General features: G+C 44.4%; 1 protein-coding gene and 1 pseudogene across 1 annotated transcript; both read left to right on the forward strand.

Annotated features, from left to right (window-relative positions):
* Window positions 1–1,270: 1,270 nt before the first annotated feature.
* LOC111727481 lies at window positions 1,271–17,602 on the forward strand. The gene is made up of 6 exons (XM_023517305.1): window positions 1,271–1,276; window positions 9,225–9,310; window positions 15,080–15,117; window positions 15,427–15,543; window positions 16,649–16,682; window positions 17,468–17,602. Exons 1-6 carry the CDS (start codon window positions 1,271–1,273, stop codon window positions 17,565–17,567), a joined length of 381 nt encoding a protein of 126 aa, XP_023373073.1. The 3' UTR covers window positions 17,568–17,602.
* A 7,316-nt stretch (window positions 17,603–24,918) lies between these two features.
* LOC100961768 lies at window positions 24,919–25,332 on the forward strand (annotated as a pseudogene).
* The last annotated feature ends 735 nt before the right edge of the window (window positions 25,333–26,067 follow it).

The raw sequence follows: 26,067 nt of genomic DNA on the forward strand, positions 1-26,067 counted from the left end.
CTTACTCCTTGAGCCACAGGCGCCACTCAACACACACCTATAAATATAAATGAAGAAGGGCAAAGATGGAACAAACATGCAAGAATTTCAGCTTCCCTTCCCATTGCTCCCAGTGGGTGCTGGAAGTCCCCAGAAAGTGTTTCCCGTTCAGTGGTGGACATGCCCTGGCAAAAGTCATTTCCCTTCTCTGGCTCAGTGCGACATTGTCTCCTGTTGTTGCTGCTGGTGCCATGGCAGTGGCTACCCGGCTGAGGCCTGGTGAAGAGCTCTGGCCTCTGCCCACAACTGCTGCCCAGGGCCTGCCATCAGCATTCCCCGCCGCTGCTAACGCTTGTGCTTGCAAAGTCCTATGGGAAGCATGGTGAACATTTTAGCTTTTAGTTAACATTTTTTTGGTGGTGTTGCAAAAGTAGCAACTATGACTGTCGACAACATTGTTGCAGTTTTCATTTGCTCTTTTGGGTAGCACTTAAGCCCAGCTGCAGGGAGGAGGAAATAAGAAGGGGTAGATTCCCTCCTTTGTCGTCCTGGTGCAGGACCCATGACGCATCATTCCGTCAGGACCTGTCCTTCCCAGGAGACGTGTCCATCTCTTCTGGGACGGCCTGGCTCTTATTCACGTGTTCAGTCGAGAGCTGTGTTTTTTCCAGCCACTTGATGACCTTTGCCTCATTCCTGAGCTGCCTTGTTTACTTAACTATCTTTCTTCAATCTGACTCATTTTTAATAAATAACCTTTAACTCATCCTAAGAAATCCACCAAATTGAGATTCGGGCTAATTGCGTTTGGCTACATTTCTTCAAAATAGATGCATAACTTTGAAAACAAAAAAGAGTGGCCCCTGGGTACCTCTGTAATCCCCTTCTGTATCCAAGAGGTGTGTTCCCGTGCTGGGGGTGCTGACGTGAGGCATGGAGACAGAGTCCTTGTCTGGGTCCTACCTGAGCCCCAGAGGCACGTGTTTCTCCATAAGCCACTGGAAACACCCTGAGATGCGTCTGCACCCCACCCTCCCCAGGGCGCTGAAAGTGGTAGCCTGGAGCAGAGGTGGAGGGTCCCAGCGATTCTCCAGCCCGCAGAAATTATTTGTTTAGGCTGATGTAAAGGGACCTTTGCCTTGACTTCCTCAAGGTGTTTGCCTACAGATTATACTCAGACTGGAGCAGTGTCATCCATGGGGGTCGACTCTACACACTGAAGCCCTGTCTTCTCCATCGCTCCTAACCCTTAGTCTTTGGGCAGGACAGTGTGGGGTCTGGGTACTCCGCCATGGCCGTGAGTGGCTGTGGTGTACTACAGGAGCCTGCTCCTGGGTGACATCATGGCTGGACTGAGACACCACCAAGATTGGGTTCAGGAAGACCCAGGGGATGAACTGAGCTTCAGGGCGTTATCTTTCAAGAAGGCCCGAGAATGCCAACTCAGCGGTCCTGACCAGGGTTAGGGCTCAGTCTTCGTATATTTTCTGTGTTTCTTTTTCTCCCTATTATCCCACTGGGTTATCTCTCCCAAGGTCACCACCTTAGGGACTGGGGCAAACTGAGCCGCTGATTCACTCCTAAAGCTTACTTATTAGAGGAGGGGGCTCGTGTCTACTGAATGACCTTATCATGCTCAGGGAAGGAATAAAACTAAGTATTCTTGGGACTGGCAGCTACGAAGAAGTCTAACATGTTTGTTTATCTTGAATCCTTTACTCAAAACAATACACTTTCAAACCTAAGGATCTTTCAGTCTAAGCTCAAGCATATTCAGTATGACTCTCACCTTCCTCCTCAATGTGAGATAACCAGAAAGATTTTTTTCTCTGGGAAACTCCCTCTACTGACTTTGTGTAAATGGGCTTGGATGGAACCATTCCTCCGTCCTTTAGACCCATATGGTGTCAGTCTGGCTACAAAAGAACCCCCTAGGGAGCTTATTGAAAATTACAGATTCCTGGTGAGTTTGATGGGGGTAGGTCTAGAGTGGGTCATAGGTAGCTCCATTCTTGGAAAGGGGACACTGAAGGGTTTGGGAACACTTGTTCTATACCTGCCCCCTGACTTGCCTAATGGTAGTGGGCCCTTGGCTCAGACTCAAGCTGAGGTTCTTGATACACAGGGGAATGTCGAGAGTCAGGGCTGGGGAGTCAGGGAACTGATGTTAAGATTGCATTTCTGACACAGCCAGACACCAGAGCCTTCCTCCTAGTTCTTTATAAGCTCTATTATCTGAGTAAAGCTTGATATAGATCTTCCTGTGTGCTTTGGAAGGAGACTGACCATATGTCCATTTAATCAAAAGTGGTATCAGACCACTCAGAAAAAAGGGGCCCAATCCTGAGCCTTGCTTTCTGTTGGGGAAGATTGCAATCTGGCAGGGGGCTATATCTGCTCACCCTTATTCTTGCATGAAGACCAAAGCCAATCTTTTGAACTTCAGTACCTAGAGATTTACGTGGGCTTGTGGCTGGGAGCGAGCCTCCATTCCAAGAATGGGTGGGCAGTGATAGACCAATGAAAAGCTGACAACTTTCTTAAGTTCTAGAAAATTTCACGCTAAGTGAAGGAAAGTAACCTACTGAATATCTATCATGTGCCAGGAACCACATAACTCTCCTTTATGCATCTCACTTAACCTTCACCATGACCTTGTGAAATTAATATTTTAATCTCCATTTTGACCTAGGAGAGGATCGAAACTTAATCTTGCCCAAAGCAATGATATTTTACCCTCCAGATGGTCTGACTCCAATTCTCTTGCAATGATCACATACCACTGAAGCAAGAATTCTGATGGCCACGACTAAGACCTGCCTGAAATCTGCTGTCTGTTCGTGCTGTACACTGGATTGAAAGACTTAGAGCTGTGCTTGATCAAGGAGAAAGCAAGGTTAAAGTTTAGAGGGCAGAAAGCAAACCAATGTATCTGGTTTCAAAGAAGCAGATACTTGATCTTGTATTATGTGATTGGTTAACTTTCCTTAGGATTATTTTTTATGACACAAATATTTCTGTTGCAAAAGACAAAAATGGTACCTGTTTTTGACTTTTTAAAAAAATGGGAAATTTAGGCTGGGCAGGGTGGCTCACATCTGTAATCCTAGTGCTCTGGGAGGCCTGAGCTGATGGATTGCATGAGCTCAGGAGTTTGAGAAAAGCTTGAGCAAGAGTGAGATGCCCCCCCTCTACTTAAAACAGAAAAACTGTCTGGCATAGTGGTGGACACCTGTAGTCTCAGCTACTTGGGAGGCTGAGGCAAGAGGGTCACAAGCTATGTTGGCATGGCACTCTATCCAGGGTGATCTTTGCAAGATCTTTGCAAGCTGTAGGTCAGGTCATTGAAATGGCTTAAGTAAAACACTCAGCTCTGTAAAGGTAACAGCTGCATTTTTTTTTCAATCCTGACAGATTTCTCAGTCACTAAGACACTTTTTCTGGAACATGAGTAGATGGTAGATGGAGAGTATAGTCAGGGGAGATCCTTACCCTAACTGTAAGGATCTTGATGCCGCTCTACTGATTTTAAATGTTATATATTTGCAGGAAACCTGGAATGTATTTTTTTTTTTAATTGAGATTCATTGAGGGTACAAAGAATTAGGTTACAGTGTTGCATCTGTTAGGTAAAATGCCTCTTATAATTGTGTCCCACCTTCAAGAGGTGTGCCATACATCGTGACACCCTACCTCCTGCCCTCCCCCTCCCCATCCCTCATTCCCCCACCCCCACTATGTATCTACTGAGATCATCTACTGCCTTCATATTAGAATTGAGTGCATTATTGGATTCTTCTCCATTCTTGTGATGCTTTACTAAGAAGAATGTGCTCCACCTCCATCCAGGTTAATACAAAAGATGTAAAGTCTCCCATCTTTTTTAATGGCCAAATAGCATTCCATGGTGTACATATACCACAGCTTGTTAATCCATTCCCGGGTTGGTGGGCATTTAGGCTGACCTTATGGCGATTGTAAATTGAGGTGCGATAAACAGCCTAGTGCAAATGTCCTTATGATCAAAGGATTTTTTCTTTTGAGTAGATGTCCAGTAATGGGATTACAGGCTCAAATGGGAGGTCTAGTCTGAATTCTTTGAGGATTCTCCAAATCTCCTTCCAAAAAGGCTGTATTAGTTTGCAGTTCCACCAGCAGTGTAAAATGTTAGGAAACCTGGAATGTAAAAAATGCGTTTCAGTGCGTCTCTTCCAGCTTAAGGATTTCGGGATTTCTCCTCTTCAGCGGCAAGAGGGGATGCTTTAGAGCAATACAGGCTGACATTTTGATTTTTAATAGCCTTATTTAGATATGATTCACAGAGTATACAATTCACCCATCTGAAGTACATAATACAATGTTTTTTAGTATATTCACACATAGTACCAACACCCTCACAATTTTAGAACGTTTTTGTTACTTCAGTCCCCCCCATACCCTTTAGTTATAACCCTCCTCATCTTCCCATCCTACCCACCCCCCTAATAATCTACTTTTTAACTCTCTAGATTTCTCTACTGTGGATATTTCATATAAATGGAATCATATATAATACGTGGACTTTTGCATCTGGTTTCTTTCACATTTAGCACAGTGGTTCTCAACCTTCCTAATGCCTCCTAATGTTGTGACCCTTTAATATAGTTCCTTATGTTGTGGTGACCCCCAACCATAAAATTATTTTCGCTGCTACTTCATAACTGTCATTTTGCTACTGTTATGAATCGTCATGTAAATATCTGACAGGCAGGATGTATTTTTGTTGTTACAAAGGGGTCGCGACCCACAGGTTGAGAACTGCTGATTTAGCACGATGTTTTCAAGATTTATCCACATGGTAGCTTGTATTGGTTCTTCATTCCTTTTCATGGTCAAATAATATCCTCTTATATGGAAATACCATATTTTGTTTATCTGTTTGTGGATTCCTTAGGATTTTCTCCATATAAGATCGTCTCATCTGTGAATAGAGATATTTTCATTTCTTCTTTTCCAATCTAGATGCCTTTGATTTCTTTTTTCTTGCCTATTACCCTGGACAGAACCTCCAGTTGAATGGAAGTGGTGCAAATAGACGTCTTTCTCTCATTCCTGATCCTAGGAGGGAAGCATCAGCCTTTCATCATTAGGTATGGTGTCAGCTGTGGGGTCCCCACAAAAGCCTTTTATCAAGTTGAAGAAGTTCTCTTCTATTCCTAGTCTGTTGTTGTTATATCTGAAAGGGTGTTTGGTTCTATTAAATGCTTTTTCTGCAGCTACTGAGATGATCACGTGATTCAAAGTATTTTCTTGGGATGATGTATTAATGAACTGAACAACACTTTCACTGGAATGTATCTTGCTCTTGCGTGTTCTGAATCAAATTTTCCTAGAACCTGGTTTCCTAGAACGCTTAATCTGCAGATTGTTTCTTCCCTTGTTTCAGAGAAATTCTCTTGTATTCTCTTGGAAAACATTTCCTATTTAATATTTTGCGGTTCTTTACCTCAGTTGCTAATTTTCTTTAGTTGGGTTATCTTTGTCTGCCTCCCATAACCTTTGGCTTTTTTCTCTAATTGCTTTTCTTTGTGTTTTTCTTCCTTGTCCTCTGTGCTTATCTCAAGCTTTTTCTCTATCAGATTTTTTTCTTTGCAGTTTGGTGGGGCTGCGTTTGAACCTGCACCCCTGGGTATATGGGTCTGGCGCCTTCCTCACTGAGCCACAGGCGCCCCCCTGCATCAGACTTTAATGATGTCTGTTCTATCCTACTTCTTGCTATTTCTCTTGAATGTATTATCTCCATAATGTTATTTTTTTGGTCCTTAATTTGTTTCCTTAATTTTTCTTTTCCTATAACCATATCTTGTTTTAACACGTTTTATTAAGTGGTTCTAGAGGGTAAAGCAATTTTTAGAAATTTTCTTCTATTTCTTGAGTAATATTTTATTCTAGGTCAGGCTCTTTCGTCCCTCTTTTGAATCTGGTTTTATTTACTTATGTTATACTTTCCTTGTGTGGTTGCTATGTCATTTGGGTGGCTACTTCCAGACATTCTGTTCGCCTGACATATTGATGACTGTTCTTCTGTATCTTGATTCTATTTTTGATTCTAATTTCTTCTTCTTCTTCTTTCTCCTCCTCTTCCCGCTCCTTCCCTCCTCCTCCTCCTTCCTCTCCTCACCTCCCTGTTCTTCCTTCTCCTTCCCCAGCCTCCTACTTGATCTCTTCACATTACTTCGTTCTTAGATTCTTTTCCTCATTGTCTAATTCTAACATCCTTGTCAGTCCTGGGTTGGTTTCAATTGATTAATTAACCTCCTCATTATGAGTCATTTTTTCCTCTTTCTTTGGATGCCTGGCAGTATTTGATTGGCGGTAGACATTGTGAATTTCACCTTGCTGTGTCCTGGATATTTTTGTTTGCCTGTAAATATTTTGGAAGTCAGTGAAGCTGCTTGGAAACAGCTTGATGCCTTTTGATCTTCCTTTTATAATTTGTTAGGTGGGTCCAGACAGTGCTCAGTCTAGGGCTAATTGTTCCCCACCACTGATGCAAGACATTCCTAAATTCCCTATCCAATAACCTCTAATTTACAAGTTTTTTTCTGTTTGCCTTATGGGATTAGGTACTCTTATTAGCCCTATTTGAATACTGGACATTGTTTTCCACTAATTCTTTCCAATTATGTTTCTAGCCTCAAGTAGTTTCTTCACATACCTGCATTGATCCATTACTGAATACTTGGGGAGGCTCCTCCGTAGACCACTGGGTTTCACACTCTATATATACACCTCTCACTTCTGTCCTGTGAGCACTAAATGCCTTGGAATTACTTATTTGTATATTTTGTATTTTTACTACCATCCAAACCTAAGTATTTTCTAATTTTCCTTGTGATATCATCTTTTACCCATGATGTATTTAGAACTGTGTTGTTAAATTTTCAACTATTGGGGAATTTTCCAGATATGTTTTTGTTTTTCATTTCTAATATAAGTTTGTAGTCAGGGCACATACTCTATATAATTTTAATTTTTAAAAACTTATCAAGACTTGTTTTATGATTTCGCATATGTCCTGTATTCTTGATTATTCCACGTATACTTGAAAACAAGGTGCATTCAGGAGTTGGTGTTTTACTGGGTCAAGTTGTCTGATAATGTTTGTGTCCTCTATGTCCCTACTGACTTCCTGTCCTATCAATTACATATACAGAATAGTTGAATTCTCCAATAAGAATTATGAATTTTTTTTGTTTTTCTTTCAGTTCTATTTTTCCTCTCATATTTTAAAGCCATATAATGAAGTATCCTCTTGATGAATTGGCCCTTTTATCATTATGAAATATCTTCTTTATCCTTGGTAATATTTCTTGTTTTAAAACTTATGTGAAGTAAATATAGCCACCTCAATTTCATTTTGATTAGTTTTTCATGGTATCGTTATTTATGCTTTTATTTTTAATTTACATGTGACTGTGATATGAGAAAGATACATATGTACATATTATAAGCAATAGAACAACCCATAAAAATATAGGAAAGACATGTAACAAATAATGTAAAATTAAATGATATAATGGACAAATAATTAGACATTTAAAGAATTAAATTGAAATTCTGGAAATAAAAATTGAATTAAAACACAAAAGATGGTTTAATAGATTAGATGCAGCTGAAGATAGAATTAGTCAACTAGAAGCTAGGTCAGAAATATAGCTAAGAGTGAAGCTTAGCATGACAAAAATATGAAAAGTGAAAAAACAATATTATTGTTAAGCTTTTAAACTGAATTTCTGATAACATTCAGATGCTTTACCTTCTACAAAATGAACTTCCAAAAGCTGTACTTTGACTTTGTGAATTTTGACTTTCGACTTCCAAAAGCTGTACTTTGACTTTGTGAATTAGATGAAAATATTGAGCCAGTACTGAAATTAACTGTTACTCTCGTCTTATAAAGATTATCAACCATAATCTAACCAACATCTATCTTAATAAACAGTAAAAAGACAAATACCTTACCCCTTATATTTGGAAACTAAAAAGGCACTGCCAAAAAACTATGTGTTAAAGAGAAAATACTTGTGAAAATTATGGCACATTTAGATCAAAGGTAAAAATATTACATTAAAGTGATGTTTAGGGTAAATTTAGAGTATCAAATAGGTAAATCAAAATGCATTATACTGGAAGCTGTAACCAACACAAGAAAACATGAAAAACTAAATGAGATGTGTAAGAATACAAAGTAGGAGACCAAATTGCCTTTGTTTGAGGATAATATGATATCCTGCATATCCAAGGAAGACCACCAGAAAACATTCAGAACAAGAATTCAGCAATATTGCTACATGTAAGACCAACATACACAAAACTCCCATTCACAGTTGTAACAACATTAGGAAGAAATCTAACTGGGGGAGAAATTTTAAGAGGAGAAATTATAAAATGCATTATAGCCTATAAAAAGAGACTTAAAGTAAATGAAAGTATATGCCATATTTATAAATTTGGTATATACAACTATACCAGTTTTACCCAAGTAAAGCTATAAATCCATTGCAATCTCAGTCAAAATTCTAATGGAAATTTTCACTGACTTTGAAAAATGAATTCCCAAATTCACAAGGGACAGCAAGGTATGCAGAATAACTAATAAGTTTATGAAGGAGAGTCAGGTGGAGTGTTTCTTTTTCCAGCTTTCAAGATTTATGATGGCAGAGTATTCAAGATAATGTAACAGTGATATAAAGATAGACATTTAGATCAGTGAAGACAGTGGAGAGCCCAGAAAAAGGCAAGTGCTACATACTTCATTGCTGAATCTCACTACAGTCACCGTCAAAGTACTCCCCACAGGAAGCTATGCACTGATGCCAGCACCTAGTCCACCTTTCAAAGCAATTCTGGAACTCTTTTTTCTGGAATGGCCCATCAAAGCTATTGTCATATTACCCTTGCCATCCTGAATATCATCAAAATGTTTTCCTTTCAATATTTCATTTATCTTCTGATAAAGAAAAAAGTCATTAGATGCCAGATCAAGTGAGTCAGTAGGAAGTTCCAATATAATTATTACTTTTTTGGAGAAAGTTTCACTTTGTTACCCGTGGTAGAGTGTCATGGTGTTGTAGCTCACAGCATCCTCAAACTCATGGGCTTAAGTGATCCTTTCATCTCAGCCTACCCAGTAGCTGGAACTACAGGCACCCTCCATAACACTAGGCTAATTTTTTAAAGACTGAGGTCTCACTCTGGCTCAGGTTGGTCTTGAACTTGTGAACTCAGGCAATCCACCTGCCTTGGCCTCCCAGAGTGTTAGGATTACAGGTGTGAGCCACCATGCCTGGCCCTGAGCTGGTACATTATTGTGAAGCAAGAGCCATGAGTTGCTGGCCAAGATTTTCAGTTAAGATTTTCCTGTTTCTCTATCAATGTTTACTTGGTCTGCTATGCTTCTCGCAGTCAGCCAACAATTTTGGTGATGCAAAATTTGAATTTTTGCAAAGTTTTCATCAGTTCTGCTTGATATCATCCACCTTGACCTCTCTTCATCAGTGATACCTTCTCTTCCTTCAGAAAAATGTTTAATCTGTCTTCTTCATGGTATTAGCCCCATAACTTGGACTAACATGTCTCTGATTCTACCTCCACTCTTGCTAACTTCAACGAGAAATATGAATGTTTGTTCATTGCTCTATTTCAAGCTCTTACATTCTTGTGATGGCACAAATAAACGTGCAACAACAATGAATGCCACTCAGTAAGGCATCACCACTTGTCAACATGAACAACCCGTGAGACACTGTAAAACCTTACAGTTTTTGTGAAACTTTTGTGTAAGGTTGTGAAACCTTACCGTGTTGCTTGTACAGACAGTGCTGCCAATGTAAGTGTACGGTGGCAAGTTTCTGAAGTTAATTGTCAGACCTCATATGTAAAACTTGACACATGAAATCAGCAGCAGTGAAGATCACTGAGGGAAAGAATAGAAAACTAATTTGACATGTAAAAATTATGGAAATGACATATGAAAAAATGTATTTCAGGGAGATTGAACTATAAAAAACAAAACTTTAAAACTTCCAGAAAATTAAAGCGTATATCTTGGAGTAGAGATACATTTCTTAAATATGATTTTTTTAAACTAAAAATATAAAATTTCATTACAATAAATGTTAAAATTCTCTTCAAAAACAGATACCATAAGCAAAATTAAAGACAGGCCATAGCCAAAGACTTTGGGGTACCCCTTTGCAGATTTCTGGGAATCTTTGTTAAGCTCCCTCCTCTCTGGTATTTTGTCCCATATGTTCTAGCTGCCTTAGCCTTCCTGAGTTCTGTATTCTACTCCTCAAGTTTAGATTGCTGGGCTCTCTCTGAGTTCTCCCTTACTGTACTGGGACTTGGAAACTGACCCAGACAATAAGCGGGGCCATTCTAGAACACACCTCATTTATTTGCTTCATTCAGGGATCACTGTTCTGTACTACCTTGGTCCACTGTTTTACTTATTTTGTTTGGTTTTCTACTTATTTAAGATGGGAGAGTAAATCTAGTCCCTCTGATTCCACCATGGCTAGAAGCGGAAGTGATTCTAATACCATTTTTCAGAAGTTTAAAAACACGTAAAACAATGCCTTTATATATATGTTCAAAATAATCCACTTGGCCATCTGGTGGCCACAGTGGCGTTCAGCAACGGAGTATGTAACCCTTTTTCTAGGATGAGTTTATGAACTTAATGGTCTGTACACACATAAACACATGTAATGTATAGAAAAATATGAAGTGATGATATAAAAGTGCATAGAAAAGATGAACAGCAAATTTGGAAAAGTAGTTACTTTTTTGGTAAGTGAAGAATGGTATCAGTGATACTGTGTTTCCCCCGGAATAAGACACTGTCTTATATGTATTTTTTCTCAAGAAGACACACTAGGGCTTATTTTCAGGGGATGTCTTATTTTTATCAAGTATAATACAACAATCTACATTTATTCAAATACAGTTAAGTCATCCTCTTCTGGAACCTGATAGGGGGAGCCGACCCTATTGGTGGGGCTGGCACTAGTATTACATGAACTCCTTTCCCCTAGCTGTTTGCACATGTGCAATAGGATGCCTGCGACCCTGATTACCACACGTGCACCTGTGCAAGTGTGAACAGCTTGGAGAAAGGAGCTGTGGCAGGTAAAAGATATTCCAGTCTTCCTTACTCCTCCACAGGGAAATGTATCTGCATAGCCACGCCCATCACTAGGTCTTATTATCAGGGTAGGGCTTATATTTAACAAATGCATAGAAATCCTGCTAGGGCTTATTTTTTGGGTAGGTCTTATTTTCGGGGAAACATGGTACTTCCATGAATCAGAGTGGTTAATACTTACAGAGCACTGGGAGTGTACTGTGCCATTTTCTAAGTCCCTTGCACATATGGCCTTAGTAGAGTTAATACTTCAATATATAACACAGATTCAGAGGCAAGAATAACAAATTGGCACATTTACAATTACATGAGGGGACATTAAAATTGTCAATCATTTGTTTTGGAATATAACAAATATGTGAACACAAAAAAGGTTAATAACTTCCCTGGAAAAATTGATGAGGAATGTGGATAGATACATGGGCAATATTTTACTGAGCAACAGAGACTCTGCGTTATTTTCAAGTATCACAAATTATTGAGAATTGCAAGGTTTTCAGTTCTGAATAAGTTAGTCATGTCATGAGAGCAGAAATCAAACGCACTTAGAGGGAGAGACAGGGAAGGCTACTCTGAAACTGAGCTACTTTATGATAAAGATACAACTTTAGAATTCTTTGAAGGTTAATAATAGTAGGCACATGGCTATTCATCATGCTAGTTTATGTGCTTCTTGTATGTCAAGTATTTGATCATAAAAATGTAAAGTTTAAAAAGGACACCAAATAAGGAATATCAAAGGAACATTCTAGAAAGACCAGACAGTAGAAGAGAGTAATTCAGTGTTTCTGCAGGCTGCCTAAGTCAGAAGCCAGACCCCTGTTGAGGGTGGAGCTAAATAGTAGCAAACAGACATGGCGGCATCTTGCCTCATCTCTGGATCTCTGAAGACCTGTGATTTCCCTGCTGGTGCCTTCTTATTGGCATTTTCTACTCTTGGACAGACTCCTCTGTGATGAAACCCCTCGATCCCCCTACCAGCTTCCATGGATATCATCACCATGCTAACACCACATTGTGTTGAGTCACCTGTCCACCACTGGGTCACTACCTCCTAGGCTCATAGGTCACTGTCCCTCTCTGTCATTCACATAGATGCTCCTTCTTTGACCCTAGCCTCTTAGTTCTTTGCACTACTTTCCTCCAATGGCCATCACTTACTTGCTCTGCTACTGCAGTGGCCTCCTGACTGGTCCCCCTTCTCCATCATCATCCCCTACCCTGTTTAGTCTTAACATAGCAGACAGCTGAGACATTGGTTTATGCCCCTTCTCTGCTCAGAGCAGAGCAGAGACTCTGGTGACTCCCCAGCTCACTCAGAGGTAAAGCCCAACTCCCTTCCTTGCCTTCAAAGTACCACATCCTTTGGCTTCTGCTACCCCTTCCTGCCACTCTCTTGTGTGCTGTCCAGGGCTTCCTTGGCGCTCCTAGGCCCTGCAGGGCATTATCCTGCCTCAGCTGTGCCCACTGCTCCCTCTGCCTAGAACAGTTTTACTCTAGATGTCTTTCTCTCACCTCCATCACATCTTTGGTCCTCAACTGTCACAGTCTTCATGAAGCCTTCCTTGGCCACTTTATTTAAAACTATGTTTTCTATCTCTCTCTCCTTCTGCCAATTCCCTCCCCTGCCCAGTATGTATCACCTTCTAATATACTGGGATGTAACCTCTATGAGGACAGGGATTTTTGTCTGCTTTTATCTATTGCTGTAATACAAGTCCCTGAAACAGTTTCTTGCACAGAGAGGATACAGTTAAATTCCTTGCAGAACAACTGGGAGCTGCTTGGCCTTACATGAGGCCATTCTATTTTCCCCTTCTCCCTCCCAACCACCAATAGCTGCCTCTCATGAAGAACCTTCTAGTTCCCAGGGTTATTGCCTACATGCTCTTCTCTGCCAGCATTTAAACTGTTCTTGTGTTCTGGATTCTGGGGACAATAGCTGACTTCTGTGCTGGACTTTAGGATTGGATTTAGCTGTTAGCCTGGACCTCCCATAGTCCAGAACCATATCATCTTCTGGCTTTTTCTTTTTACTGGGTGCGTAGCTGAAGAGGATCTCAGGGAGTAAAACTGTAATTATATTGGCTGGGTAGGCTACACTGCTGTAATAAACAGATCCAAACTAATCACGGCTGAAACAACAGAGGCTGCTTCTTGCTCACCTCTAGTCTAAGTAGTGTTCATGTCTATGGGTGGTTCTCCTCCATATTGTGATTCAGGGATCCAGGCTGCAGCTTTGCCATCTTCATTAGGTGGTTTTCAAGTTGCTTTGGCCACCATCATTCCAGTGGGCACTTAACTGTGAAGGGAGTTGAGAAGAACGGATTTAGGTGGACACATAGCTGCCTCCACACAGAAATATTGGTCATCTTTGTTATCATGGTCTATGAGGCATAGATCTCAGTTGATGAACTCATATTTGTAAGAAACTTAACTTTGCTTTTTCTAAAATCTAATTTCTATTTTCAGTATCAATCTGTCAAGAATTTTAATTTTCATAGCTTTGGGAATCATTCTGCCCAATTTTCTGGGGGATGTTAAAAAGTGGGTATTTTTTGCAGTCATCTGCTCACACTGGTGCCTATTGTCATGGCCATCACCCTGGTACCCATGGCCATGGCCATTATCTGGACTGGGCTTTGAGCATTAGTTATGTAGGGTGCTGCAGAGGTATCTCCACATTCTAGCAGTAGGGCTCTTCTAGCTCTGGAGGGGCTTTCTGTGACTTCCTGCCTCTCTTGGGGACACAGAAGCCATTTGGTTGCTCCAATGCCATGACAGGGCACAGCAACTCTTCAAGGCTGTCTGAAGCTCTGTTTGCTAAGGTGTTCCATGTGCTATGCCAATCTGGGCTCTTCTTGTCTTCTTGAAACTCAGCCCAGCTCTCAGATTTCACAACTCTATCTGGAAATTCTATTGCATTTCTAGGGCTCAGTTTTGGAGCAGGGAACAAAGCTCCTCTCTTTGGACCCACTCACACTCACATCTTTATAACCTGTACTTTTTCTTTAGATCTCTTATCTCTCCAAGCTGGAATTCTTTTTCCTTAATATGATAAGGAAGGTAAATTTTTCTCTTGTTCATCTGTCTATGCTCCATTTCTCTAACGGTCTGGGCTTTTGAAACTTTATAAATGGGAAGCGTCCCCTTGTCCTTGCGTTTGGTTATCACATTCTTTTTCACTGAGTAGAGAATAACTTGGCTGCTTTAATGGGAAGAAGAACCCAGGGGCATGGCAGGGGAACAGGCTTGGGTGGGAGGAGAACTGTGAAATATTTTAAAAATACAGTTGCTCTATTTGGTAATAATAACAACAATAATAGTATAATTAACATCTTTTGAGCGCTCAGTTTCTGCCAGGTCCTCTCCTCATGTTCTTTATGTGTGACATTTCCATTAATCATCACAACAAATCTGTGTGTATTTATTATGAGTCTTATTTTCTATCAGAAGTTGAAGTTTAGCAAGGTAAAAGGACTGGTATGGGTCCCACACTTTGAAAGGGATGGAGCTGGGCTTTGAAGGTTATCCTGAACCCAAAATCTGAGTTCCACCATCGCACCTCCTGGCATCTTGGTACAAACCCTTGAGCTTCAGGCCAATAGGTCATGGAGATGAGGAGTCATTCTATTCTGTCCTTCCACACTCCCGCCTTTTTTCTTTCCCTGCCCTGGCAGAGGAGGGTTGTCTCTAGGACCTCTCTGCTTTGGCTCAGATCGTCTCTTCTTCTTGCAGGTTTCTGATCTCTCTCAATTTGACTTTAAATAAAATATAAATTTAGCTAAGAGCTCGTACCACAAAAAGGGAAGAAGTGGTACTTAGAAACAGAGCCCCAGTTTACTCTGCTGGGTACATGAGCTTTCCTGGGGTCTGTGCTCCTGGGGGGTCTCCAGGCCTCTCCACCAGGTTCATGGTGAGGCTGGACCTCCCTAACTCTTCCCCAGGTGAGCAGAGCTTTTGCCACGTAGAATGCCTATGGCCCTAGGAAGGCCTCCCAGCTTCAAACTATTAATATTTCTGTTATGAGAGGACTATTCCTTTGGATGAACAAGCTCCAAACATGGGATGGCCTTACTCTACTACTTCAGGGTTCTCATCTTCCTGTAGCTGGGCTGAATCACCTGGCCCAGATCAAGACTCCCAGGGGACAATCATTTTGGTGGGTAATGTCCAGGGAGGAGAGGAGATGTGGAATTTGGCACAGGTCAGCACGTGGGGGCTGTGGCAGGACTGAGCTGTATGTCTCTCTGCAGGTGAGGACTCCATCAGCACCTTGGGCCTGATCCTCGGTGTGGGACTGTCACTGCTGCTCGTGTCCATCCTTGGCTATAGCTTGGCCAAGTGGTACCAGCGTGGGTACTGCTGGGAGGGTGAGTGAGCACTGGGGCTTGTCACCTCAGCTCTGCCCAGCCCCTCCTCTCCCGCAGCATTTGGCAAGGACAGATGGGGCTGTCAACTCTTCAGCATGGTGGCATGCAAACATGTTTCCTGTGGTGGCCACGGTGGTTGAAGACTTGAGTGGGTGTCTGAACGGTTTGAGGTGACAAGGGTGGGGTGGTGAGACCTTTATTGAGGGATTGGAGGCTCTTCCCACCCTAGAAAGCAGCCTGCATCCTCAGACCCCATGGAAGTCCATCCCTGGGCCTGTGTGGGCCTCCAAGGCCAAGAGAGATGGGCTCCATGGGCCAAGTTCCAGGTGGCCCCAGTCTAGGCCCTTGTGCATCTCTGGTCTCTATCTGTGGTTCTGGAGGTTCTCCCTAAGCCAGTTGATTTTTCAGGCTTACTGGCAGTCTCCTAGAATTTGCTGTGCTCACCTCAATTCTGAGATATACAGGGTGGCCATAAAGTTTGTGTGCCATTTAAATTTAAACATACTTTATGGCCACTCTTATTACAGCTACACTCTTCATGGGGTCTGGGAAAGCTGGACATACTAGATACACAGGTGGCCATAAAGTTCATGTGCAATTTAAATTTAAATGACCTTTATGGCCACCCTGTATTATAGCTGCACTCTTCATGGGGCCTGGAAGGGCACTAGAAAGTGAGAGGTAGGGAAAATCTCCCAGATATGCCTTTACATTTAACAGATTCCATGAATATTTCTTGAGCACCTGCGCTATGCCAAAGCACTTTTGCCTCATATGATTTTCTTTAAAATTCCGTGTGAGGAAGAAGTTAGAACCTTCATTTTTAATAGATGGGACATAAGACAAAAGTTAGAGGAACTAGACTCAAGACTTGGTCTGGTTCTTTTGGGCTCTGTGCTAGGACTGCCTCCATTTAGTGAGTCATCGGGGCTCTTAATGGGAGGGCTCTGAATGTGAAACTCAGGACCTTCCCACAGCATCCCAACACCCGGGCCCAGCCACCCTGCTCCTCCAGACAAGGGTGAAGGAGAACCAGATGTTCTTGGAAGGGTGATGGGCAGCTTTCTCTGGTGCTTAACTGTCTCTTTTTGGATTGTCTTTTTAGGGCCTAATTTTGTCTTCAACTTATACCAAATTCGGTGAGTAAACCCAGGGCAGATCTGGGTGGGGGCTGGAGGTTAGAACATATGGCTTTTCTTCCCTGTCTCCTCTCCTTGCCCCTAAACAAGCAAGGGGTGGGGACTGAGAATCCATCTAGAAAAGTTCCATGAGCAAAACTTGCACATAGACAGGATATGTGAGACCCCTATGACGGTGATCCTCGTAACATTCACTCTTCGGCAGGTAACATCCACCCATCCACCCACCCACCCACCCATTGATCTACCCAATCACCCATCCATCCATCTATCCATCCACTAACTCATCTATTCATCTACCAACCCATCCATCTCCCCATCCATCCACCCACCTATCCATCTATCCATTCATCATTTATTCAGAATGGTTCTATTGTAGCCAGTATTGTTGCATTAGTACAAAGGTGACTAGACATAGTCTCTGTCTTTAAGCATGTCACTGTCTATGCTGGAGATAGGCTTGATTATAAACAATGCAATCGCAGGTACAGTACAGTGTCAGAAAAGAAGAGTATATGAAGAAAGTCAGGGATTCAGGGACTGGGAGTCAGAATGTCCTCTTGGGGCAAGTCATCTTGTCTATTGCCTGCTACAGGGCAGGCCTATTCCTCCTTTGGGCTTGAGAGGTGGAGTAAGTCCTATTCTGGAAGTTAAGTCAGTGAATCAGTGACCTGGAGATTGCCCCACTGCCAGGAATTTCTTCTGATATTCTAGTCTAGGGAGATGGGGTCTCAGGGGTGGCTGGACATTCAGCCCCAATAGCTTGATTGGATCATCTTTCTCAGGAACCTGAAGGAGCTGGAGATAGGTCCCCCCTTCACCATCAGTGGCCACGTCAGCAGCCCAGAGGGTGGCTACATGAAGTTCTCTCATGGGGTAGTTTGATGGAGACAGCATCAGGCTTCAGGAGCCCTGGAGAGGTGAGTGGGAAGGTTGCAGATCACCCGAGTAAGCCTGATGCCCAAGTGAAGATCTATAAGGGGCCAGGTACCCGGTCCTGGTACCAAAGAGATAATTTGGCCCATCTCCTGCCTCTGGTGCTGATCTCAGGAATAAAGGCCTAGGGTCATGTTGTCCCCATGTCCTTCCAGCACTGGGCCTGCTCCATTTCTGCTTGTCCACCTAATTCATGCCCTGGATTAGGAAGGAATCTTTCCTTCCTGGAGAGATTCTGTTTCTATTCGGATGGAAGCTTCTAGAGCAGAGCTTTTTAACTTAACCATTTGCTCTCAGGTGAAGTTTCCAGATGGCCAGTCTCTCTAAGAAACATCAGTCTGGTGCTGCAGTGGAACTTTCTAAGCCCAGGAGCCTTCCCTGCTTTGTGGCCAACTAACCTTTTGGCCACACCTCTCCCCTGTATTCTGGCCTATCCCTCTCCATCTCAATTTGTGTTTTCTCACCTAAACCTTTTCTCCCTCTAGTGGTCCTGCATGGCCCCTTGGTTTCCCATTGGTCCCCTCCCACCCCCAGCTTCTCTCTGTGTGTGTCCTCTCTGCCCCTCTCTCTAAGAAAGGGCTTGGCTGGATGAGATGGTTTAGAACTATGATTTTCAACTGGTGTTCCATGAAAAATCTTAAAGATCATTAATTAAATTATTTTCAAAAGAAGTTCAAAGCATAGTAAGTATATCTTTTCTACTCTCTCTTTTTTTTTCTTTTTGGTCCATATAATTTAAGTGTGCTGTGGACGTTTAACTATAGGTTCAAGTATGCCGTGAAATAAAAAGGTTGAAAAATGCTGGCGAGGGATCTTTCCCAAGCCTTGTCTTTTCTCATCTTCCCTTCTTCCTCTGCTGCAGGGAGAGGCTCCTGACTCCACACTGGCCCCTCCTGGGCTCCCCTGGGCTGCCCTCATCCCCCTGGATCTTCAAGGCCTGGCTTTGCTCCTGATGGTGGAGAATGAGGGGATCTTCTCTGGATTCACCATCTGCCTGCATCATGAGAGTTCTGGGGAGAATTCAGCTTTTGGGGACAGAGTCTGGCTGGGCAGCAGCGGCTTTCTCAGAAACAAAAGAGGCAGCCATTCCTCAGGACTGGATCCCAGGAAGCCCCGCACCTAGTGGGAGGAGTTGCAGGTGTCCTGGACAGCCAACCCCTGCCAGCAACAGCCCAGTGTGGGCAGGGCCCCTGCACACCAGAGGGGAGCTGCTTCATCAGGGTTTCTGATCACTTCCCCTTGCAGGGCTGACACCAGGGGCTGGAAATCCAGCCACATCTTAGGCAATTCCAGCTGTGGTTTTAACCTTCCCACCAGGGGGTGGCTTCCCTGAAGGCTAGGCCTGGGCCTGTACCCTGCCCTGGCTCACAATGTGCCTGATCCTGGCACTTAAACCCTACTCCCACCCACTTCCTGCCTCCTACCCCTCACCCCTGTCACCAACTGGCTGACAGTACTCTGCCTCCCAAACACAATCAGCTCCCCATCTTGATGTGCAGTGCTGAGAACAGCACGTTCTTGCGTCCATGCTCCTATGCTGGGGTGGGCACGGAGGCGTGGGGGAGCACGTCTCACATTGCTCTGTGTCTCTTGTGCAAAGCCTGCCTTGGGAGGTGGAAAAGGACCAGAAATGGTGGGAGTGGGGACAGGAACCCAGGCCAGGCTGACCAAACCAGACACTGCATGAGGGAAACCAAGAATGGAGTGCATGCAGCTTGGTGACAGCAGCATAACGTCCCTTGTGAGTCCTGGCACCGTCCCCTGAGAGTGCCTGCTGGACTGCAGTGGGGGCAGGGAGGGGGGTTGCACCGAGCATCAGCTCAGTAGGTGCTTAATATGGAGCTGTTCCATCCAGAGAGGCTGAGTTACCTGGGCTGCAATGGATGGAGAAGGGCACGAGGGGGACCTGCTGGCTGCTGGGTGCTGCAGTTACAACTGCCATTCACCAGCCCCCCTGCCAGTGTCCCAGCAGCAAAGCCACCAGATGCAGGAGCCCAGGGCAGTGATTAGGGAGGAGGAGGAAAGTCGTGACTCTTCGGCCTATCCTCCCTTTCCTGAGGCCTGTCTCTCTTGCTTTGGGTCCTGGCAGACACAGGAAGGAGAGGAGCCATACCAGCCCCCACCGCATTTCCTGCCAGGCTCTGGGTTAATAAACCAAGCCTCTGGATTGATGGGTCTCTAACTGGGTCTTCTATCCCCGAGTCGGTGGGAGTAGGGAAGAGCCCTTAATGACTCGGGATCTCCCCTTTTCTAAAGGACTCTTGGAAGAGGTGGATGGTGGGGGGATGGATTGATTTGACTTTCTTCTTCCTTGGATTTCAGCTCTGAGAAGGGGGCCCCCTTTCTTAACCCATGGGGTGTCCAGCCCCCAATAAAACTCTTGACTGTGTCCTGCTCAGCATGGGTTCTGGGTCGGCAGTCCATGCTGGGCCACCCCAGGGGGCTGGAAGTGCTCAGGACCCAACAGCCTTGGGGAAACTTGAAAGGGGGATGGAGCCCGGGATCCATCTGGCCCTGGCTCCGGCCCCAGATCTGTTGGCTTCAGGTGAGGAGATGGAGACAGCTGCCAAGGGCTGGGAGAACAGAGGGTATTTCCCATCCTCAGGAGCAGAACTGATACTGGGCTACTTCCCCTTTCAGGGCCCTCTGACGTGCTCTGTCTTTTTTGCCTCCCCCTTGGTTTCCTTACTTCCGTAGGCCACTGGCTAGTACAGCTTCCTTCACCCTGGGGCCTCAGGCCCATCCTTGGCCTCTACATGTTTTTAGTGACGGCCCTAAAGTGGCAGATTCTGGCTTGTTTAGAAATGCTTAAGGAACAAACAGATGCTTAGAAACCCAGCCACGGGACTGGTTGGGCCAGTCACTGGCTGGGCCTGACACTGGGCCCCTAGACCCACAGGCATGCCAGGGCCTCTTCCGGAGCCTCCCTCTCCTCCTCTTTCCATTCTTTATTCCACCAAGGGCCCAGAGACAGTCACGGGAGCCAGTAGTTCTCGGGTCTGGCCACGCCAGTTCCTCTGCAACCCTATTTATTCCTCTTTGGTGCCTTTGCTGGGCCTCCCCTCCTGGCCACATTTAGTCTCCATGGTGTGTCCAAGTCCCATCTTTCCCATGACTTCTCTCAGGGCTTGAGACCTGATGCCACCCATTTTGATCCTAATTGCAGGTGGCCATTTTTCCTCCATGGGTCATGTTTCTCGACCAGCCTAAGCCCTTTGTGAGCAAGGTTATGTTGCATAAGTCTCTAGTAACCCCAAATACTGCAGGATATAAGAAGTACTCAGTAAATGCTTACTAAGAAGACACTCCAGGCATGGACCCAGAACCCTGCTTTATTTTAGAAGAAGATGCCTGGGTGGCCTAAGGAGGAGCAGAAAGTGCTTGCATGGTACCCAGGCTACAGAGTACAAAGCACTTTTGTGCACATTACTGTGTTTTGAGCCTGTGGCAACCCTGTGATCGGCATTATTTTTACATCCTCTATTTTACATAGGAGGAGACTGAGGCTCAGAAAGGTAGCATGTTTTGCCCAAGGCTCCACAGCTGGCTTCTGGCTGCCCTGGAGCCTGAGTAGAGTCTGCAGCTTCACAGATGCAGCCTGACCTCAAGGCTTAAAGGGGTGAGGACTGAACAGTGTAGAATAAGGTGTGGTTCTGCCCCTGCCCTGCCATGCTGTGTGGCCACAGTCCACTCACTCTACTCTCTGGACATCTATTTCAACATCTGAAAATCAAAAGATTGGGCTATGTCTCCAAGGCTCCTCCTGGCTCCTACCTGTAGATAAACAAAGACCTTGCCTGTTTTTTTTTTTTTAAATCTGCATTTTCAGTGTTTAGCATATGACCTGGCACATAGTAGGTGTTCAATAAACAATCAAAAGATGCAAGGACAAAGTGTCACTATCACTTTCTAATTTAGGAGGTTGCAATTGAAAGGTGACTGCTGCAGTTCTAGACTCCAATGGTCTAGGATTCTAAATATGATTCATCCTTTCCTTGCCCAGGATCCAAGAGTGGGCCATTCCCACCCAAATCATTCTTTACCTGGAGGGAAAATCACAAATATTTGCTAAGCACACCTTGGTGCAGGGCAGGGGCTCTGTGTGTACAGCCTCCCTTCATCCTCACAGTCTCACAGGTGAGAGATCAGAAGTTCAGAATGTGGTGACATGATTTGCACAGGGCCAGACAACAATTTATTTTCTTTATAAACCTTTGGCAGCTGCCCTGAGATCTTTGGCCTCCCTCTCGTTGGTCTTTCATCCCCTTTGCAGGCCCCTTGGCCTGGTGAGAAGGGCTCGTCGAAGCCCAGGCCTCCCCAGGCTGCTCCATCCTCTGCTCTGAGCTTCTTTCTGACCCACTCCTTTCTTTTTCTTCTTTTTTACCTCCCCTGGAGCTCCAAATTATCAAATTTTGTCCATTCTCCATGCCAGCTCAAATATCACTTCTCCAGGGAGCCTTCTTCAAGACCTGGGGCTCTTGTTCTCTTCTGATTTTAATTACATGTCCCCTCTGGCTTCCACAACTTCGGGATTATTTCCTTGCGTTCATTTCTTCATTCATTCATGCCGGTTCTGTAATATGCGAGGAACCACGCTAGGTGCTCCAGGGCATCTAGTCTCTCTTAAGATCAGCCTTGCTCTCTCCTGTTTGGTGAGCACCTCTTGTAGGCAGAATCAGGTTTTATACCTCTTCTGAGTTCTATATAGTGCCTTGTGTGGCTCTGGCCACAGCTCAGAACTTCTCAGGAAATTATGTTGAAGGATTACTCAGTCCCCCCAGGTCATCCTGGGTGTTGCATCATCTCTGTTCCAATCCTGAGTGCTCTAAAAACCAGAACTTTTCTTTTCTCTCAATCTTTGATCATGTGATTTTTCTATCTAAGAGGTAACCTAAAGTTTTGATCGCAAAACTATGGCTAGGTTGGGAGGTGAAGAGGGGGCTTTTCTCTCTTCTAGGTTCTCCTTCAAGTCTTAACGACCTTGCCCCATGCCAGTGGCAGTGGAAAAAGCCAGGTGCTGGAGCCAGGAGGCCAGAGTCTATGGTGCCCACTCTCTGCTCCTGGGGTCTGAGAAACTCTTCAGTGGGAGCAGATGGGAGGATCATCACTATGCTTTAAAAAACCGCTTAATGATCAAAAACCCTTCAGAAGCAGTGGTATTTGAATAGATCTGGTACAAAACAGGAAGCCAGTGGCCTGGTGGATTCTCACACTTGAGGACAAGAAGTGCAAATGTTCTGCCTACCCAGGGTAGCAACAGGCCAGCAAAACAACAGGTGGGGCAGAGCTGGAGGCTAACGCCTTGATGGCCTCCCTGTCTCCTAGATTTCTACCAGCAGAGCTGTCCCCAAAGCACGGGACAATTTTTTTTTTTTCATGTGTCAGCAGGGAGCCCCTGGGGGAGAGATGAGTGGAGAAGGTAAGAAGCCCCTATCTTCTCCTCTACTCCAAGTTCCTCCCCTCGTAGCTGGTGAGCTCAAGCTCTCTGGGCCCCAGGAGCTGTTTGTATAAGCCTTGGACTTGAGGACCCTGGGTTCCTTCCAGCTGTGAGGTTCTTCCAGAGCACGAGTAACTTCAGTTCCACAGTGCTGGGGCAGGGAAGGGGTTGGGTGCAGGTCGGGGGAGACACCTCTGTGTCTGGCTGCCTGTTGTATTCCCAGAAGGCCTGCCCCCAGGCAGGTGCTCAGTGCATGTTTGCCCAAAGAGTGAATGACTCTATGTTGATGCTTTCAGGGTCCTTTCCCGGGCTCCTGACCACATCCCGTTGCTTTAGTCTTCCTGTTTGGTCTATAGCCCTAAGTCTCTATAAAACTCAAGAGGTATAGAGTGAGGACAGCAGAGAAGGTATAGCATGGTATAATATGGCTAAGCTATATTATATACAACTATATATATTACAAACAAAATCTAAAATCAAATTTATGTATAGCCTGCTTTAATTAGGCTCAGTCTAAGGTCATCCACGTATCTGTTCAACCTCAAACAACCATCACAACCATTGTCATGTCATGTTTGGATATTATACGTCTTCAAGTTCTTTCCTATGAATGGAGGAGGTTCATTCATTAAAATTTATTGAACCTCCATTACTATGTTAGGCATTGGCTTGGTGCAAAGAATAGAGATAAATGAAGAGGAGAGTTTCTGCTCTCAAAGGGCACTGAGAGTAGCATCCTGGATGACAGCCACGTGCCAGGGCATGAATGAAGGACAATACTCTCCATTTGAGAGATAGGAAGACTGAGGCCCACAGCTGTCATGGCATTTGTGTCAAGAGAATAGACAGTGACTGCACTGGGTGAGCCTAGAACCCTGTTCCCGAGGGGATCCAGCACTGGGGCTGTTGTCTCTTCCTCTCTGCCCTTGATCATCTCAAGACCCACAACCTTTCAGTGGCAGTCCCTCCAGTCACTCATGTGGTAGTACAGGACTTGCACGGTGTCCCGGGAGTTGTCATTGCCCTAGAAGCAGTCAGGGTAGAGTCAGCAGAGACTGCTTTTTGGAAAAGCAGATCGTGAAGGGAGGGAGAGGAGGTGGCCCCGGCCAGGAGGGTTTCAGAGCCCTTGGCTTGTCTTCTCCATGGAGTCCTCCCAGGGCACTACAGCAGGGCCCTGTGTCCCTCTGCACACACTGTCGATCCTGGGCACTTCTCCAGCACAGCACGCAAAGCTGGTGCCTCCAACATCCTCCTCACGTCCTCTCAGCCTCACCTGAGTCCAGCCTCACTCGTGACATCCAGTTCTGAGTGGGCTCCGTGTGCTGTGTTCTCAGAAAGCCTTGTCTCCCGTGCCTGTCACATGCTTTCTGCTGCACTCCTCCAGTTCTGGGGGTGTCCAAGCAACCCTGTGCCCCAGATTGGGCTGGCTACAGCCCAGAGATCAGAGCTCCAGAGCAGGAGTAGAAGCAGAGGAGCAGGGGACGAGGATATGACCAGATGACAGTCGGGGAGCTGACAGGTGATTGCATTCCCCACTATCTAGAGAGTAGAGCTGATAGGACCCACCTGAGAGGTTAGATGTGTGGGTGAGGGCTAACTCCTGGGTTTTCAGCCTGAACTTGGGAATTTGGGTGCCATTCACCCAGGTAGAAAAGTCTGAAGGAGGAATACTGCCAGCAGTAGAGAGTTATTGTCAACACTGTGATCTTGGGGTGCACACCAGATAGCCAAATGGGGCTCCTGAGGGGGCAGCTGGGCAGTGCTCAGGAGAGAAACCCCGCTTGGACATTTGGACAGATGGCTCTTAAAAGCATGAACTTGGGAGCCCGAGCTCTGTGGGTCACGTGGCTGCTCAAAGTTGGTGGAGGTGACCAAAGCCACATAATGTCTATATTTCATTCACCCGTCCATGCCAAATGGATCGTGGGGAAGGTAATTGGGACAGCAGTGCAAAAAACTGCTAAAGCGAGACTGACCAGGCTTGTTCTGGATCCCTATTTATTGAAGTATTTTAATAAGCGGAAAACCTACTTTGCTCACAATGCTCTTCAGCAGTGCGCAGTTGGGGACGTTGTGCTCCTCAAAGCTTTACCTGTTCCACGAACGAAGCACGTGAAACATGAACTGGCTGAGATCATTTGCAAAGTGGGAAGAGTCATAGATCCAGGGACAGGGAAACCCTGGGCAGGAACTACCTACCTGGAGAGTCCAGTCAGCTTGGAAACAAACCACCTCGCCAAAAATCTAGAAGGACTCAATATGTCTTCCTCACAGTGAAGGAGGATTAGAAGAAGATAGAGGGAAAAATTGACATGTTTACCTGATGGAAAGAGAAACTTTTCTAAGTTTCATCACAAACCGTCCAGTTTCTCGTGTATTTATGAAGTAGCTAGGAGTCAATGAAGTAAAGGGCTTGGTATAATTTTTCATAAGACTTATGGCCACATTTCAAATCTTCTTTTCGGTGGATTTATTTTCACACTGCACTAAGTATGTCCAGCACTCTGCTGCATTTTTGGTGAGCTCGTTGTTTTAGAAGGTATAGTGGTTTTCTTGTTTTCATTCAAAAAATGTTTCCTGAGCCTTTATTGCGGGGGAAGAAAGCCTTTTGGTATAAACAGGTAAGGCCACATTAAGTGAATATTTTTGATGGTATGTACGCAAAATAAATGTAAATATTTTGTCTGATTTCATCAGTTCCAGAGGCAAATGAGTCAACATGCTGTGGCCAGACTTTTTTCAGATTAAGCTACATTAATAACGTTGTCCTGTAGAAAGTAAAATCTTAACATTCTGGGTCACTTCTATTCTAGGCTAGATTAAAAAGGAACGAGTTCCTAAAACCTAACAGATTGATTAAATTGTAGGACCTTGCACATGTGCAAAAAAAAAAAAAAAAGCATGAGCTTACGGATTCTATGTAGTGGGTAGTGGGGAGAGAAGGATCAATTTTAATAGAACAAGCAGCGAATCATCGAATTATTCCCTAAAGGAGCGACTCTCAAACTGCAG

Source organism: Otolemur garnettii, unplaced genomic scaffold (assembly GCF_000181295.1).
Source record: "Otolemur garnettii isolate 467f Iridium unplaced genomic scaffold, OtoGar3 scaffold00108, whole genome shotgun sequence".
Classification (NCBI taxonomy): domain Eukaryota; kingdom Metazoa; phylum Chordata; class Mammalia; order Primates; family Galagidae; genus Otolemur; species Otolemur garnettii.

Bases quoted from the DNA above. Each gene is read 5' to 3' on its own strand.
- LOC111727481 (XM_023517305.1), top strand. The intron at 15,118-15,426 runs GTGAGCAGAGCT...GTCTCTCTGCAG, and splicing joins CCTCCCTAACTCTTCCCCAG to GTGAGGACTCCATCAGCACC. The intron at 16,683-17,467 runs GTGAGTAAACCC...CATCTTTCTCAG, and splicing joins TTCAACTTATACCAAATTCG to GAACCTGAAGGAGCTGGAGA.